General features: G+C 48.6%; 2 protein-coding genes across 3 annotated transcripts in view; both read left to right on the forward strand.

The window, feature by feature from the left end:
• Acsf2 (acyl-CoA synthetase family member 2) overlaps nt 1-3,059 on the forward strand; it is a 40,931-nt gene extending 37,872 nt beyond the window's left edge. Inside the window, exons 12-16 of the mRNA XM_034506472.2 lie at nt 26-177; nt 1,619-1,760; nt 2,246-2,356; nt 2,503-2,571; nt 2,784-3,059. Coding sequence (XP_034362363.1) covers nt 26-177; nt 1,619-1,760; nt 2,246-2,356; nt 2,503-2,571; nt 2,784-2,834 — 525 coding nt within the window. The 3' untranslated portion in view covers nt 2,835-3,059. The remainder of the gene's footprint in view (nt 1-25; nt 178-1,618; nt 1,761-2,245; nt 2,357-2,502; nt 2,572-2,783) is intronic.
• Nucleotides 3,060-9,281: 6,222 nt separating this feature from the next.
• Nucleotides 9,282-16,949, forward strand: part of Rsad1 (radical S-adenosyl methionine domain containing 1) — a 7,882-nt gene continuing 214 nt past the window's right edge. Inside the window, exons 1-9 of one of the 2 annotated variants that reach the window (XM_034505547.2) lie at nt 9,283-9,531; nt 9,916-10,049; nt 10,160-10,364; nt 13,492-13,857; nt 14,119-14,182; nt 14,588-14,735; nt 14,942-14,996; nt 15,764-15,867; nt 16,106-16,949. The exon at nt 16,106-16,949 is cut by the window's right edge and continues 214 nt beyond it. In XM_034505547.2, the coding sequence (XP_034361438.1) occupies nt 9,397-9,531; nt 9,916-10,049; nt 10,160-10,364; nt 13,492-13,857; nt 14,119-14,182; nt 14,588-14,735; nt 14,942-14,996; nt 15,764-15,867; nt 16,106-16,223 (1,329 nt within the window). In that variant the 5' untranslated portion in view covers nt 9,283-9,396 and the 3' untranslated portion in view covers nt 16,224-16,949. The other variant, XM_034505548.2, reaches the window with a different exon arrangement.

Below are 16,949 nucleotides of genomic sequence, written 5' to 3' on the forward strand. Positions count from 1 at the left end.
CAAGCTGAAAACTCACCTGTCCCAGGCTCAGATCGTGAACATGGAAACAGGGGAGCTGACCAAGCTGAACATGCCTGGGGAGCTGTACATCCGAGGGTACTGCGTCATGCAGGGCTACTGGGGCGAGCCACAGAAGACCTTTGAAACGGTTGGACAAGACAAGTGGTATCGGACAGGGTGAGATATTGAGATGATGTGGACATTGGCTACCAAATGGGGCTGGGGGGCTAAAGCTGAGCTAGGAAAACTGAACTAGCACACAGAGGACATGGGGATTAACAGAATCCCCCTTGACCTAGAGTCTTGGTTTCCAAAATTTGCCTGGGGGTGTAGCTTAGTAATGGATCTAGTTCTTGGATGCTATATGGGAAACCTCAGATTCAATCCCCAGTGTTGGGGCGGGGTGGGGGCACCTCCAAGGTGATGTATCTTAGTTTCTAGTCTCCTTGTCTACTAGGCATGGGGTACTGGATTCAGTCTTCAGGACCACATAAACTGGCATGGTGAACGTGCCTGTAACCCCAACATGTAGAGAGGAATTGTAGGACCATGTGTCCAATAATGGGAAAAAAAATAGATTGAAGATGCAGCTGTGTGGAAGAGTGCTGCTTGCCTAGCCTAGTATGCAGGCAACCCTGGGTTCTATCCCCTATAGGGCCTCATTGTCTGCGGGGCATGTGTTTGTAATCACAGGATCATTTCGACATTCAAGGTCACTTTCCTGAGACTCTGTCTCAAAACAAGCAACAACAACAAAATTTCCCCAAGTCAAAATGTGTGTCTTAGGGTGAACCTGCTTCTCTCAGAGATGAGACACCAGGGTAGCACACAACATTTGCATCTCCAGAATCCCAGCCAGTTTTCGGTGTGTTAATGAGCGCACCAGGACAAGAGCGCCCAGAGCTCTTACCCCCTGAGTCAGTTCTCTGGTCCCGAGATTTCTTTTCTTTTCCTTTTTCCTTTTCCCCTTTTCAGCCCAGAGCTGAGGACTGAACCCAAGGCCTTGTGCCTGCTAGACAAGTGCTCTACTGCTGAGCCAAACCCCGACCCATACCTGTGTCCTTTATTAGATCCGGCGCATTCTCCGTATACACCTGCTGTGTGCCGTTGCAGGTTTTCCACTGGACGAGCCAGTAGGAAATAAGATGAGAGGGGGCTTGCTTCTCCTTCCCACATGTGTCTGGCGGAAGGAGACAGAGAATTTCAGACATCAAAAAAAAAAAAAAAAAAAAAAAATCAAATGGGGTCGCAGGAGGGGAAGTGGCTGTGGTGGAGAGACAGGGTCAGAGAAGGCCTCTGGAAACGTTTGAGCTGAGACCTAAATGATTCAAAGAAAAAGACGTCCATAAAGGAGATCTCTATATAAATGGAAGACAGAGGATGTGATGGCTGCTACACTGATTTTTTTTTTTTTTTTTTTCATTCTCCCAGCCTGGCTTGGAGGTGGTTTTGTTCCTGTTGGGACTCCTAGAGTCTAGAGCAGTGGGGGGGGGGGGGGGGGGAGACACAGAGTAGATGCTCAATAAACGATCCTGTGACTGAGTGAACAAGGGAACGAACTAGTGGGCTAGCCCAATAAAGCAGAGGTGAGAGGCCACTCCTGGGTTTCTTGTTACAGAGACATTGCTTCGATGGATGAACAGGGCTTCTGTAAGATCGTCGGCCGGTCGAAGGACATGATCATCCGGGGTGGTGAAAATATCTACCCTGCGGAGCTGGAGGACTTCTTCCACAAGCACCCACAGGTGCAGGAAGCGCAGGTGAGGCCCTGGGAATCCAGTGACACTCCCAGGTTAGCTGAAGAAGGGATTCACCTTAGGTCTCTGTTGTTTTGATAAAACACCATGACGAAAAGCAACTTGGAGAGGAAAGGGTTTGTTTCACCTTATTCTTCCACATCAGAATCTATCATCAAAAGGAAGTTGGGGCTGGAATTTAGGGCAGGAACCTGGAGGCGGGACCTGAAGAAGCGCTGTTTACTGCTTTGCTCTCCATAGTTTGCTCAGCCTGCTTTTTAAAATAACACCCAGGACCACTAGCCCAGGGATGGCACCGCCCACAGCTGTCTCTTCCCAGAGCAACCATCGATCAAGAAAATGTAGCATAGGCTTGCCCAAAGGCCAGCCTGGTGGGGGTATATTTTCAGTTGAGGTTCTCTCTGTCTCAAATGACTTTAGCCTGTGTTGAGTTGACATTAAAAACTAGCCAGGTTTGATATGTGGTATTTGTCTCTGACCTTGGATAGGTGGTTGGGGTGAAGGACGAGCGGATGGGGGAGGAAATCTGTGCTTGCATTCGGCTGAAGAGCGGAGAGACCACCACAGAGGAGGAGATCAAAGCTTTCTGCAAAGGGAAGGTAGGAGCCCCAGGCACTTCCGCTCACTCACCTGTTCCTGCATCTTGGGTGGTGGTGGGGTTGTGCTGCCCTGTTGGATCCAACTCCCCAGCTGGGGGAGCACTCTGACCTTGCCTAGCCTCATGCTTTCTCTCTCTGGTCTGCAGATTTCCCACTTTAAGATTCCCCGATACATCGTGTTTGTTGAAGGCTATCCTCTCACCATCTCAGGAAAGGTGTGTGACGTGGAGACTGGAGGGGGCAGGGCAGTGTGGGGTCGTGTGAAGCCTGGCAATAGGAGGACCCAGAAGTCACTTCATCCTGATTTGCCCTGGGCTTTAGCACTTGCCTCCCTTCCCCACTCTCCTTCCCAGGCAAACTAAGGATGGTTGGTTACCATAGCACCCCAGTGCAGACTCTCTCTCTCACTCTTTTTTTTTTCTTCTAGATCCAGAAATTCAAACTCCGAGAGCAGATGGAACAGCATCTAAAACTGTGAAGCAAAGGAGGGTCCTCCCAGCCCTCCCAGAACCCCTCAGTCCTCCCACACAGAGGAGGGTCCTCCCAGCCCTCCCAGGGCCCCTCAGTCCTCCCACACAGAGGAGGGTCCTCCCAGCCCTCCCAGGGCCCCTCAGTCCTCCCACGCAGAGGACAGTCCTGAATCCTCCTCATGCCCCTTGTCATCTTTGTGACTTGGTATAAAGATTTTCCTGTTTGGCCAGTGTCTGGCTGCTGTGTTCTCTCTCTGTAGCCCCTGTGGGATGGAGAAGGGAAGAGACAGGAAGGCAGCCAGTGCCTTCAGACCTAATCGCCCAGCACTTTGCTATGCATTAGATACTTAGTCTAAGCCCCACTCTGTCCTCTTGAAATTTCAAGCCACTCCTTCCTTCCTTCCTTCCTTCCTTCCTTCCTTCCTTCCTTCCTTCCTTCCTTCCTTTTTGTTTTGGTTTTGCTTGTCTTTTGTTGTTTTCCCTTGAGACTGGATCTCCCTCTGTACCCCCGGCTGTACAGGGTAGATCAGGCTGGTCTTGAACTCACAGAACTCCCATTGCCTCTGCCTCTGGAGTGCTGGGATCAGTCTTTTGTGCTACCTACCATGTCTGGTTTTTGTATGTTTTACTCATTTAATAATTTTTCAATTTGTGGCCACAGATCAGTCCTGAAGTAAGTGTTTGATTTTACTTGTTTGTTTTCCAAGGCTGGGAATCTTAAAGGCTCTCATGAATACATAAGGACCTTTCCACTGGCTTACACTCCCAGCTCAATCATTATTGATTTTATTTTTGAAATAACAGTTTTGAGTGCTGGAGAGGGGGCTCGGTGGTTAAGAGGACCGGCTGCTCTTCCAGAGGATCCAAGTTAGATTCTCAGCACCCACATTTGGCAGCTCACACTACCTTTAAGAGTACCTCCAGAGGATTGATGATCTCTTCTGGCCTCCGAGCCCCCTCCTCTCAAACGTGTGGTATATGCTTACATAGATATATGCAAATAAATAAAAATAAATCAGTAAAATAATAGCCTTTTTGGACTGTAACTCACATCCTTTCCAGAGCACCCATTTTAAAGCACGTTTCCTCCAGCATCTTAATTTGCATAGATGTATAACAAGTACCAAAGCCAACTTTGATCATGGTCGTCATTGATGTCACAGCCAGGTGGTGGTGGTGCACGCCCTTAATCTCCAGCACTCAGGAGGCAGAGACGGGAGGATCCCTGAGTTTGAGACCAGCCTGGTCTACAGAGTGAGTTCCAGGACAGCCAGGGCTACACAGAGAAACCCTTTCTTGAAAACCACCAACAACAAAAGCCAGCCAAATTTGCTGTCACCTCCTAAAGAGGCGCTGAAGGGGCTGGAGAGATGGATCAGTGTTAAGAGCCTGCTCTTGTAGAAAACCTGGGCTTGCCTCCCAGAGCCCACATGGTGTTTCACAACCATCCATAATTCCAGTTCCAGGAGATCCTGCACCCTCTTCTGGCCTCTGTGGGCCACCTGGAGTGTGCACAATACACGCGCGCGCGCGCGCGCACACACACACACACACACACACACACACACACACACAGAGGTAAAACACTTGTATACATTAGACTATTCTAATGTTTTGTTTTTCTGAGACAGGGTTTCTCTATGTAGCACTGGCTGTCCTGGAACTCACTCTGCAGACCAGGCCTCGAACTCAGAAATCCTCCTGCCTCTGCCTCCTGATCGCTGGGATTCAAGGTGTGCATCATCATCACCTAGCTTCATTAAACATTTTTTAAAAGATTGATTTATCTTATGTGCATGGGCATAAGATAAATCACATATGTTCATGTACCTCATGCATGACAGGAACCCTCAGAGGTTAAAAGAAGATGTTAGCTCTCCTGGAACGGTTAGGAACCACAATGTAGGTGCTGGAAACTGCATTCAAGTCCTCTTGCAAGAGCAATAAGTACTCTTAACCAGTACTCACACCTCCAATCCTAGCACTTGAGAGGCAGAGGCAGGTGGATCTCAGAATTTGAGGCCAGCCTTGTCTACACAGCAAGTTCCAGGACAGCCAGGGCTACACAGAGAAAACCTGTTTCAAAAACCAAATAAAACAAAAACTAAACAAAAAACCCACAAAACAACAACAACAACAGAAATCCAACTCTGTGGACTTGCTGGGTATGGTGGCAAAAGGCTTGTAATTTTACTACTTTGAAAACAGAAGCAACAGGAATCTGACTTTAGGCTAGAACAAAGAAGTAATTTCAGGCAGGAATCTAAATTTTACTCTAGAATAAGGAAGTAGGCTTGAAAATGACTTTGGGCTAGGACAGGGAAGTTGGCTCAGATATTTTGGTCATCCTGATAAGCCCTTAGAAACAGTGATCATGGGAGTGATCACAAGACTTTATTGCCTTGCTTGTTCTTTGACTATTTGTGTTTATTGTCTTGCTTGTTCCTTGCCTATTTGCATCTATTATATTGCTAGTTCCTCAACCTAGAACTGACCTTAACACTTGCATGAAATTAAAATGATATAAAAGCAAAAAGGAGGAGTAGGGATGGGATAGGGGGGTTATGAGGGTGGAATGGGGAAAGAGGATAACATCTGAAATGTAAATAACTAAAATATCCAATAATAAAGAAAACAGAAGCAAAGTGATTGCTGCAGGTTCACGGCTAGCTTAGGCTACATAATGACTGGTGGCTTGAATATGGTTGGACCAGGGAATGACACTATTAGGAATTGTGGCCTTGTTAGAGTAGGTGTGGTCTTGGAATAGGTGTGTCACTGTGGGAGTGGGCAATGAGACCCTCCTCCTAACCACATGGGAGCCAATCTTCTCCTGTCTGTATTTGGATGAAGATGTTGAACTCTCAGCTCCTCCTGCACCATGTCTGCCTGGATGCTGCCATGCTCCCACCTTGATGATAATGGATTGAACCTCTGAACCTGTAAGCCAGCCCCAGTTAAATATTGTTCTTTATAAGAGTTGCCTTGATTGTAGGGTCTGTTTACAGAAGTAAACCCCTAAAAAAACGACTTTGTCTCGAAAAACAAAACAATGACCAAAAGTCCAAAAACAACATCAACACACAGGGCTGTCCCGGCTGTCCGCTCTGCAGCCCCTGAGCTCTGCAGCCCCTGAGCTCTGCAGCCCTGAGCTGCCCCAGCATCAGCACCTCCTTACTGGAGAAGAGGTAAAGTGTTCCTCAAAGAAGAAGGTACCATTCTGGATGCCTTCACACACATCTCTGGAAAGCTTCCCAGAAGCCCCATTAAGTAAGCATCAATCCATCTACTTCACAGAGGTGACCTTGAAACACAAGAAGATCTATTTTCTATCCCAAGGACCTGAAGCTACCTGATGGGTTAAAGAAAATCCCCCCAGTACAGCCTCAATTCTTCCAGACTTGCATTTCATTTATCACTTCTTCCCCTCTCCCTCTTTTTTAGTAAGACAGAAACCCTTAGGCTGACCTCAAATATTTGGTAATCCTCAACCAACCCCCCAAATGCTGACAATACTCTTGTGAGTCCCTATTCCTGACAAGTTTTGTGGTCTTTCTTCTGTTGTTGAACTAACACCACTATCTAGAGATCTCTATGAGTTTGTGGCCAGCTTGGTCTACATAGTGAGTTCTGGACCAGCCAGGGCTATACAGTGAGACCCTGTTTTAGAAAACAACAATAGCAAAAATCAATCCTGGGACGAGACAAGCAGAATGCGATCATGTGTAAGTTTTGTTTTAGACTCACGAAAGTGGTGTGAGCACTAACTTTTGCTAAAGTAAGATTGATAATCTTAGTGTCTTAGGGTATTACTGCCGTGAACAGACACCATGACCAAGGCAACTCTTATAAGGACAACATTTAATTGGGGCTGGCTTACAGGTTCAGAGGTTCAGTCCATTATTACCAAAGAGGGAGCATGGCAGCGTCCAGGCAGGCATGGTTTGGGAGGAGCTGAATTCTACATCTTCATCTGAAGGCTTCTATGAGGAGACTGACTTCCATGCAGCTAGGACGAGGGTCTTATAGTCCACACCCATAGTGACACACCTACACCAACAAGGACACACCTAATAATGCCACCCCCTGGGCTGAGCACATACAAACCATCACACTTAGTGTCTACCCCTCTGTGGTTTGCACCCCTTTCTGCCTTAAAAGATGCATAAAAGGAGACCGGTGAGAGGGATCAGTGGAGAAGACACTTGTCGTCAAGCCTGATGCCCTGAGTTTGATCTTTGGGACCCTCAATGTAGAGGCAAGGAACCGAATCCCCTTGGTTTGTCTGCTGATCTTCACATAAGCACTGTAGTGCGGGTGCCCATACACGTTTACACACGTGCACACACAAATAAACAAATGAAAAAAAAATGCAAAAAACCCACAAGTAGCGGTAATAGCAAGATGGTAGCTAAGGTATTTTGACCAGTCATTTCTCAAGCCAGTTTTCTTCTCCCAACACTGTCTCCTGAGTCATTAGATCACTGGCGGGAGATGTAACTCTCTTAGACCCAGCTGCCTGAAGCAGGTTTAATTTGTGCTGATCATCAACTTGCTTGGGCCCCATGGACAGAGCATTCAGTTATGTTACAAGAAGCATGTGTATTACAGCAAGGGAGAGAAGAAGGCCAGGATGCCCTGAGGCTGATGTCCTAGGCTTAGGCAAGCTGCCTAGTGTGGATGGAGTCTTATCTGTGGTTCCCACTCCAACTGCAGCTAAGGGACAAGGAAACTCTATTGCATGCTCTAGGGCCACATACTGTTGGGCTAACACACTGAAAGACAATCTGTTTCTAGAGGGGACTAGAACAGAGAGCACAGGCTGTTCTGACTGGCTCCTCCTGGATGCTGTACTCCCAATATATCACTTTTTTTGAGGAAGATCGAGTAAGAACTGCTTTACAGTCGACGACTCGTGCGTGACTCCAAAGCCTATGATCTTCCCGTCCTGGGGGACAGTCCCTCCAAGCCTCTTACATGTGTCCTGCCTCTCCCGCACACACCATCTCTTCTCTACCCACCTCTTCCATCCAATGCCAGAGACTGGCCTGACTCAGAGACCACAGCCCACTCTCCCTGCCCAGCTGATTCCCTGTGGAGGTGGAATTCTTTTCTTTTTCTCTTTCCTTTCCCTCCCTCCTTCCCTTCCTTTTAAAAAAGTATTTATTTTATTTTATGTGTTTTGCCTGCATATGTCTGTGCACCGCGTGCCTGCTGGAGGAAGTCTGGTGCTTCAGACTTACAGATGGTTGTTAGCCACAGTGTGTGTGGGTGCTGGGTCCTCTGCAAGAGCAGACAGTGATCTTAACTGCTGAGCCATCTCTCCAGCCCCTCTTCCTCTTTTTTGAAACATTGTCTCATGTAGTCAGGCCTGGATTATAGGGCAGTACGACCACACACACGCCCTTTTTTTCTTTGTTAAAACAGTTTGATTTATATTTACATTTTAATTTTTTTTTAATGCATGTGTTGTTCTGTCTGTATGTACGCCTGCATACCAGAAGAGGGCATTAGATCACTTTATAGTTGATTGTGAGCCACCATATAGTTTCTGGGAATTGAACTCGGGACCTCTGAATGAGCAGTCCGTGCTCTTAAACTGCCAGGCCATCTCTTTTATTTACTTTTTTTCACTTGTTTGTTTAAATGTAGTTGGGTATTTTGGCTTGCTTTTATGTCTGTGTACATTTATGTCATAATTGTTTGTTTTATTATTGTGTCTGTGTGTATTATGTGCATACATGAATTTGCTAGAAGACACCCATGGAGGCAAAAGGACCACTAGGTGGAGCAAGGTTCTCTCCCACTACGTATTTGGCATCCAGTGACCATTCAGCTTTGCAGGGCAACTGTCCGTTACTTGCTGAGCCATTATGTCTTCCCCCGCTTTTGTTTCTTTGAGATGGGCTCTCACACTTTAGCCCGGGCTGGCTTGGAACTCCCACAATCCTCCTGTCTAGCTTCCGGAGTTCTAGTATTACAGGTGTGAGCCACCGCCCCTGGCTTCCAACAATTTTCTGCTCCTCTAATACTCAGCCCATGAGCTTCCTTCCCGCTGACTCGCACGCTTCTGTAGGCCCACCACCTCACAGTCAGTTACCCAGTACCGAGGTAACTCTTGACTTGGTTAGTGTCTCCCCTCCCAGTTAGACTGTGACCTGATTTTAGGCACCTATGTCGGCCTGGCTTTCAGATCTGAGCCAGGTACACAACAATCTAAGCAAGTGACTGAAAAAAAAAAAAAAAACCAACCCTAAGAATTCTTGAATGGGTCAAGAAAGTCGCTCTGGCTCAGGTAGCCAAGAGGCTGGCCGGCCACCCCACGTCCTTGGCCAAGGACAGACAGGCTGTGTCCTTGGGAACGAATAGGTTGTGAGTACAACAGTGTCCAGCAGGTGGCGCCGCAGACCCGAGGCCTTGGGCTCTCTAGCCACTCCGGGAGAGGCAATACGAGGTCACGCAGCCCTTCTGACTTCCGCCGGGGCGATCCACGCGGCCCAGCCTAGAGCACACCCTTGCTGGGCGCGCTGTCGAGGTCTAGCATCCTTACTTTCTGCAGCCTGGTGCTCAATGATTCCCTCCCGGGTCCGGACCGGTAGATGGGTGGCAGCGGCCAGGGCGGCCCAGAGGCGCCCCCGTGTGGACAGCCTGGGACAGCTTCCGAGTCCTGAGTCCGCGAGCACGCGCGCGGCGCTTTATGTGCACGTGAGTGGGCAGGGGAGAGCAGAAGGAGGCGGTGGCCGTGGCTGGCACTTGTTCCGCTGTTAGTCCACCTGCACTTATGCGTGCCCCAACATCACATCTGGCATAGCATCTGTCCGTGTCCTACCCCACCGGAATAAATGTTGGGCCAAAGACCTCAAGTCTGGTGCTCACTAGCTGGGTGACCCTTTGGAACCTGTTTTGTCTCACAGAAGTGGGCATAGTAATCTCATCGCCATCTGCCCACGGGGCGCAGAGTGGCTTAGTTGTCACAGCCACTGCTGACCAACCTCAGAATGGGAATGGGGATGTGTGACATAAACCCTGGAAGTGGCCTGGGCAGCCCAGAGCCCCGCCGTAGCTCATACAAGCATTCCCTGTCCCCAGTGGCCTTATTGCGAGAAGCGCTGCAGCTACTGCAACTTCAATAAGTACATCCCCCGCGGCGTGGAGGAGGGGGCCGTGCGAAATTGCCTGGTGACTGAGGCAAGGACGCTGCTGCGGCTCAGTGGAGTGCAGAGGTCGGTATTGGGGACAGTACGCAAAGTCTTGGGGGTGGGGAGAGAACACTTCAGGAGGATGTCCCCCGGGGGCTTTCCCCGGGTTTTATGTCTATATCCTCTTCCTCCAGGGTAGAGTCTGTGTTCTTTGGTGGAGGAACCCCGAGTCTGGCCAGTCCCCACACGGTGGCTGCTGTCCTGGAGGCGGTGGCACAGGAAGTTTACCTGCCTGCAGATTCAGAAGTCACCTTGGAGGCCAACCCCACTTCAGCCCCAGGTCCCAGGCTGGCAGCTTTTGGAGCAGCAGGAGTGAACAGGTTGTCCGTTGGTTTACAGGTGACCTATCTGACCCACCCTACCCCAGTGCTCCCAGACCCTAGGGTGCTGTTCAGTCACTGGGAAAACATTTCTTGGTACCAGGGTCTAGTACACAGTAGACTGTGTAGTAACACTGTTCTTACTGTTTGTCTCTTGCTATATTGGACCATACACTTCCTGAGGCAGGCTTTGGCATAATTGTTATTATTGTTGTTGTCTTTGTTATTTTGAGACAGGATACCCTATAGTTCAAACTTGATATGTAGCCAAGGATGGCCTTGAGCTCCTGATTCTTCTGCCTCCATCTTAGTATGATGTGCCACCATGCCCAGTTTATATGGTAATAGAGATCAAACCCCAAGGCCTGTAGCCAAACATCCTACAAAGAGCTGTATCACTAACTTCGATGATGATGATGACGATGACAACTTTGAGACAGGAACTCACACTGTAGCCCAGGTTGCCCTCAAACTCGCAGCAATCTCCCTGCCTCAGCCTTCCAACTCCTGGAATTACAGGCACAAGGCCCAGCTGGTTTAACCCTTTACGGTTTAGGCATTGAATGTAGTACCTGCCACATGGTAGGTGCTGCACAAGTGTGGATGGGGGACGGCACAGTGGCTAAAGCCCTCACTGGGCAAGTGTGAACTGGCACTTGGATCCCCACCACCCACACGAGTGCGGGCTGGGTATGACAGCCTGCCTGCGATACCAGCACTTGGAGGCACGGATGAAGGAATCCTTCCTTTACCTTGCTGAATCCTGGCTAGCCAGACTTAACCATATCAACTGTGGTTTTGACTCAGTGAGTAAGGTAGCAAAAAATTAAGGAAGATGGGCTGGAGAGATGGCTCAGAGGTTAAGAGTATTGGCTGCTCTTCCAGAGGACCTGGGTTCAATTGCCAGCAACCACATGGTGATTCATAACCATCTGTAATGAGATCTGGTGCAGGCACGTATGCAGGCAGAATACTGTATATATAATAAATAAATAAATCTATAAAAAAATTAAAGAAGACCCCCAATATCAACCCTGGGCTTCTACACACACACACACACACACACACACACACACACACACATACTCACTCACCCCTGACCTCACATGTATACAGACATGAAAGAAAGGAAGGAAAAAACCAGGATGTGGCTTGTTCCGTGATTGGAGACATGGCAGGCTGGCAGCCGGACCATCTCATGGCAAATGCTACCTCTAGAGGAACCTGTGAAGGCTTAGAGTATCGAGGGGAGCCCAGCCTGATGAAATCCCAGAAGCCTTCCTGGAGGAAGTGATGTGTATGTGAGACAGAGCAGGTGTTTACCAGGGAGTGGGGTGTGGGAGGAAAGGACACAGGATGTGGAAGAACTTTGCATGTTTGGGGGAGAAGCTGTGTCATTCCAGTGACTGGAGAGGTTGGAGACACGGCCGCCAAACAGGACCGAAAGCCTTCAGCTCCTGTGGGAGTTTGGGGCTTCTCCCATTGGAGAGCCTCTGAAGGTGTGTTTATGAGTCAGGAGAAATGTCTCTAGGTTGACCTCTGTTGACCTCTATTGACTCTGTTGACGTTTGTGCATCCAGGATTGCCATCCCCACGACCCCCATTTACTACAGGGTACTTGGGGTGGAACACTCCACCTGGGGCCGAGAGTAGCCTGAAAAATGTCTGATGTTCTTGCTCAAAACACTTCCTGTTTTGTTAAATCCCCCACCCATCCTGTTTCATTTTTTTGAGACTGGGTTTCTCTGTGTAGCCCTGGCTGTACTGGAACTCACTCTGTAGACCAGGCTGGCCTCAATCTCAGAGATGCTTCTACCTCCGAGTACTGGGATGAAAGGCCTCATGGGCCACCACCACCCAGCTTCTCTCTCTCTTTGTAATGACAAGGTCTTACTGTCCACTGTGGCCTGAAACTTGTTATGTAGCTTCAGGCAGCTTTGAACTCCTGATCCTCCTGCCTCCACCTCCCCAGGTAATAGGATTACAGATGTGCACTGCCACACCTGGCTTCTACTTACGAGGGAACATCAGGGAAAACTAAGAGACATTTGGGTCTGAATGTGGTAGGGACACAATTGTCATCTCACTACTCAGGAGGCTGAGGCAGGAGGGTATCTATGAGTTCAAAACGAGCCTGCGCTCTTTGCTGAGACCCTGTCTCAGAAGGAAGCAAGCAAGCCAGCCCTTCTGGAAACTGGTGGTTATGCTTTGTTGTGCATAGATAGGGACCTCTACTGAGCTTTTGTGCTTGAGCTAATTGAAAACATAAAAAGTTAATTTAAAAAGAAGGGCCATCGAGATGGCTTAGTGTATAACGAGACTTGCTGCCAAGCCTGATGACCTGAGTTCTATTCCCTGTCAGAACTTACATGGTGAAAGGAAAGAACCAACTCCTCCAACTTAACCTTTGACCTCTATATAATCACTGTTGTACACCCTTAATTAATTAATATAATATATTATAATTAATATATTATATTAATTAATAATAATTAATATAATATATTATAAACATAGTAAATACAAAATATGTTTGTTTTTATAATAAACATTAAGTATATGCTTTTGTAATAAATACAATAAAATATTTTCTAATAACATAATGAAATATAATAAATATAATAATAAATGTAATATCAATATAATATAATAAATATAAAAATAATATAAATAATACAAAAATAATATAAATATAATAAATATAAAAATATTAGGGAGAAAAGCCTGTTGGATTTCGAATCACCCACTTCCTAATTCCTGGTCTGATATTGCAGTTACTTGCTATCTCCGAACCTTAGCTTTCTCATCTGTCAAATAGAACTGATGGCTGAGCATTGTGGCCCATGTCTCTCCTCCTAGCGCTCAGCAGGCAGAGACAGGATAGCCCACAAGTTTGAGGCCAACCTGGGCTACTTAGTGAGTTCCGTCTAGTCAGCACTATAATAAGACCCTGTCTCAAGAGGAAAGAAAACGAAAGAGAGGATTTTAAGGGTTAAATGCACCCTTCCCTGAGGAGTAGCTCTCTGGGTCTGCCTTGACTCACTCCCATCTGCCTGTTGTGTGTCCCTCACATCTGTCCCCTAAATAAGGCTGAGTGTTGCTGCCTCCCTCTGGGACAGCATTTACACCAAACCCTCTCTCTGCAGTCCCTGGATGACACGGAACTGCAGCTGCTGGGCCGGACTCACTCAGCCAGCGACGCTTTAAGGACTCTGGCGGAGGCCAGGCACCTTTTCCCTGGCAGAGTGTCGGTAGATTTGATGCTGGGGTTACCAGCACAAAAGGTGGAGCCATGGCTTCACCAGCTCCAGAAACTGCTGCACCACTGCGATGACCACCTGTCCCTCTACCAGCTGACCTTGGAACGGGGCACCTCACTCTTTGCCCAGGTGCAGCAGGGTACCCTTCCTGCCCCTGACCCGGACCTGGCTGCTGAGATGTACCAGGAGGGCAGGACAGTTCTTCGAGACGCTGGCTTTCGCCAGTATGAGGTCTCCAACTTTGCACGGAACGTGAGTGCAGGGCTGATGACAGGCGGGGGTGATAGTGGGGTGAGCAGTGGAGTGTGGTGGGGGTGGGAAGGGGTGGGGACTGAGGGTGGTAATGTACAGAATTAGAGGGCTGAGATATGACCATGAGGCCTTTTAAAGAGAAGGGTTCCCGTTGGGTGCTCTGAGACCAGAGGTGGTGGGAAATTCTAATCAGATACCCAGGACCTGAACAGAAGCCAACATCACCTACTTCTGTGCTGACGATTCCCATTTTCCCCACAGGGGGCGCTCAGTACCCACAACTGGACGTACTGGCAGTGCGGTCAGTACCTTGGCATTGGGCCTGGTGAGTCGATCGTGAACAACCGAAAGCATGATTCAGGAGAGGAACATTCTGGTTGTGTGAACGTGGACTGCTCATTTAGCCACTCAGAGCCTGTATTTCCTCATGCAAAGTGCACACAACCTCTCTGGGGAACTGTGGCATGTGAATGTTCAGGCCTTTGCAGCCTGGTGCCATGGTTCCTTCTGATTCTGGCAGAGATGAGAAGCCCCTGGGGGCTTGTTACAACCCAGAATGCTGGCCCTTACCTCCAGGACTTCTTATGGGCAGGGCTGGAGCAGGGTCTGAGGATTTACATTTATAGTAGTTGCTTTAGGGACCACCCTTGGAAAAATCCCTGATTTCAATCTGATAATTCACCACATTAGCTTCTGTTAATATATGTGTGGTTGTTTATCGATATCACAGGAGCCCATGGACGATTTGTGCCCCAGGGAGCTGGAGGCCATACCAGGGAAGCACGGATCCAGACACTGGAGCCAGACAACTGGATGAAAGAGGTTATGCTCTTTGGTCATGGCACCCGGAAGTGCATCCCTCTGGGCAAGCGGGAGCTGTGAGTATCTGAGTACACAGGGCTCTTCCCCAGGGTCTCCTCCTGCACACTGGGATCTCCTCCGTGTTTTTACACCTTTACTACCTGCTTTGCCCCTCCCACTCTGCCCCATACGGCGTGAGTTCTAAGCACACCGTTACATCCCAGCATTGGGTTCAAAGAATGTGAGGTTTCATCTCTAAGGTCCACTGGTGATTCTCTTTCAGGCTGGAGGAGGTTTTGGCTCTGGGGCTGCGCACTGATGTGGGGCTCACTCACCAGGTAAGGGACTGGGGTTCTCAGGTACTATTAGCTCTCCTAAGAGTTAGAGAATCCCTCTCTTGCCCTGTCTTCTTGCCCCTTACCCCCTCTCTCTCCATTCCCCTCCTCCTCTCTCTCTCTCCACATGCTTATGGCCAGCCTTCTCTCTCTCTCTCTCTCTCTCTCTCTCTCTCTCTCTCTCTCTCTCTCTCTCTCTCTCTCTGCCTTTCTTTGTCTCTACTCCCTCAACTACTCCCCTCCCCATGCCCTGAATAAATTCTATTCTTTTTTTGTTTTTTTGTTTTGTTTTTGTTTCTGAGACAGGGTTTCTCTGTGTAGCCCTGGCTGTCCTGGAACTCACTCTGTAGACCAGGCTGGCCTCGAACTCAGAAATCTGCCTGCCTTTGCCTCCCAAGTGCTGAGATTAAAGGCGTGTGCCATTACTGCCTGGCAATAAACTCTATTCTATACTATAAAAAAATAAAGAGTTAGAGAAGCAGTCACTTCCCAGACCCTACTCTCCCCCCCCCCCAACCCCTGTCCTCTAGGTTGGCAGCTGGAAGTTGGAGCTGGCCAGCTGAAGCCTGGTGAGAGGCAGTGGGTAGTGTTGTATGATGGTTGAAGATTGCACCTAGAGCTTCATGACGGTCTGTGCTGGACAAGTGCTCTACCACTGAGCTTATTATTCACCACGAAATCCAAATGGTGTGTGTGTGTGTTTGACCACTTTCCGTATCCAGCCACATGGCCCTCGGCCAGCTCATTGTCCTGACTCGTCTGTTTCCTAGCACTGGCAGCAGTTTGAACCTCAGCTGAGCCTGTGGGACGTGTTTGGAGCAAGCAGGGAGGTGGAGGAGCTGCTAGCACAGGGTCTGTTGCTGCTAGACCATAGGTATGTTGGGTGTCTGGTGCGGAGGGGGCTTCGCAGTCCCTGGGAGCTCTTGACTACAGATTGGGGCATGGGGGGGGTGCTGCTGTAATGCATATGCCACAACTAAATGTGCCCCTCCTCTTCAAAGTGGTAGAAACAAGGACGACCAATAGAGAAGTGTGTACGAGCTGCTGAGGGTGGGCAGGAATGGGCCTTCATGGTAAAGTTAGAGTCACATCCAGACCTCTCGGTTTTCCAGGGGTCTCCGGTGTTCCTGGAAGGGTCTAGCTGTGCTGGACTCCCTGTTATTGACCCTCCTACCCCAACTCCAAGAGGCCTGGCAGCACAGGACTCCCCCACCCGTGTCAGGAGGATGACCAGACATTCCTGTATCATGGGGCAACACCAGTTGGACTTGGAGGGCAGGGCCAGCCTGATGGGCATCTGCCTGTAAGCACCATCTCTGCTTTGAGGTGTTATTGCTTGGCTCTGACACCCCCATGGGAATGGATGCGGTCAGCTGGGTGGAAGGCTATCTCTGTTCCAGGGACTGGTATTCCACACAGCATCCCAGGAGTCCCTGATCAGCATGTGTCCCCTGACTAGGATGTACTCACCCCCCCACTGGCTTTTGTTGGCTTTTTTGGACACCAAATAGCAAGAAATCTTTCTACAGGGAATTGTATTTATCAGAGAAGCCTCTCTCATTCTAGAGCGAAGCCCTGAGTTAGCTTATATGACTCAGGAGAACGAAATCCCCTCCAGATATCTTAAATAAGAAGAAACATAGGAATGAGATGTTTACAAAACCATTTGAGGGTCTGAAGAGATGGCCCAGTGGTAAGAACACTGTTTACTCTTCTGGGGGACCAGGGTTCAATTCCCAGCAGCCATGTGGCAGCTCACAACCATTTGTAACTCCCGTTCCAGGGGATCTGGCATTCTCTTTTGGCCTCTGCATGTACCAGACAAATATGTGGTACATGGATATTCATCAAGGCAAAAATCATATGCATAAAATAAATATAATCTTTCAAAAAAGAGATTTTTTTTAAATTCAAGGCCATTTGTTGCACAGAAATGTATCCTATATTCTGGGTATG

Source organism: Arvicanthis niloticus, chromosome 6, assembly GCF_011762505.2.
Source record: "Arvicanthis niloticus isolate mArvNil1 chromosome 6, mArvNil1.pat.X, whole genome shotgun sequence".
NCBI lineage: Eukaryota > Metazoa > Chordata > Mammalia > Rodentia > Muridae > Arvicanthis > Arvicanthis niloticus.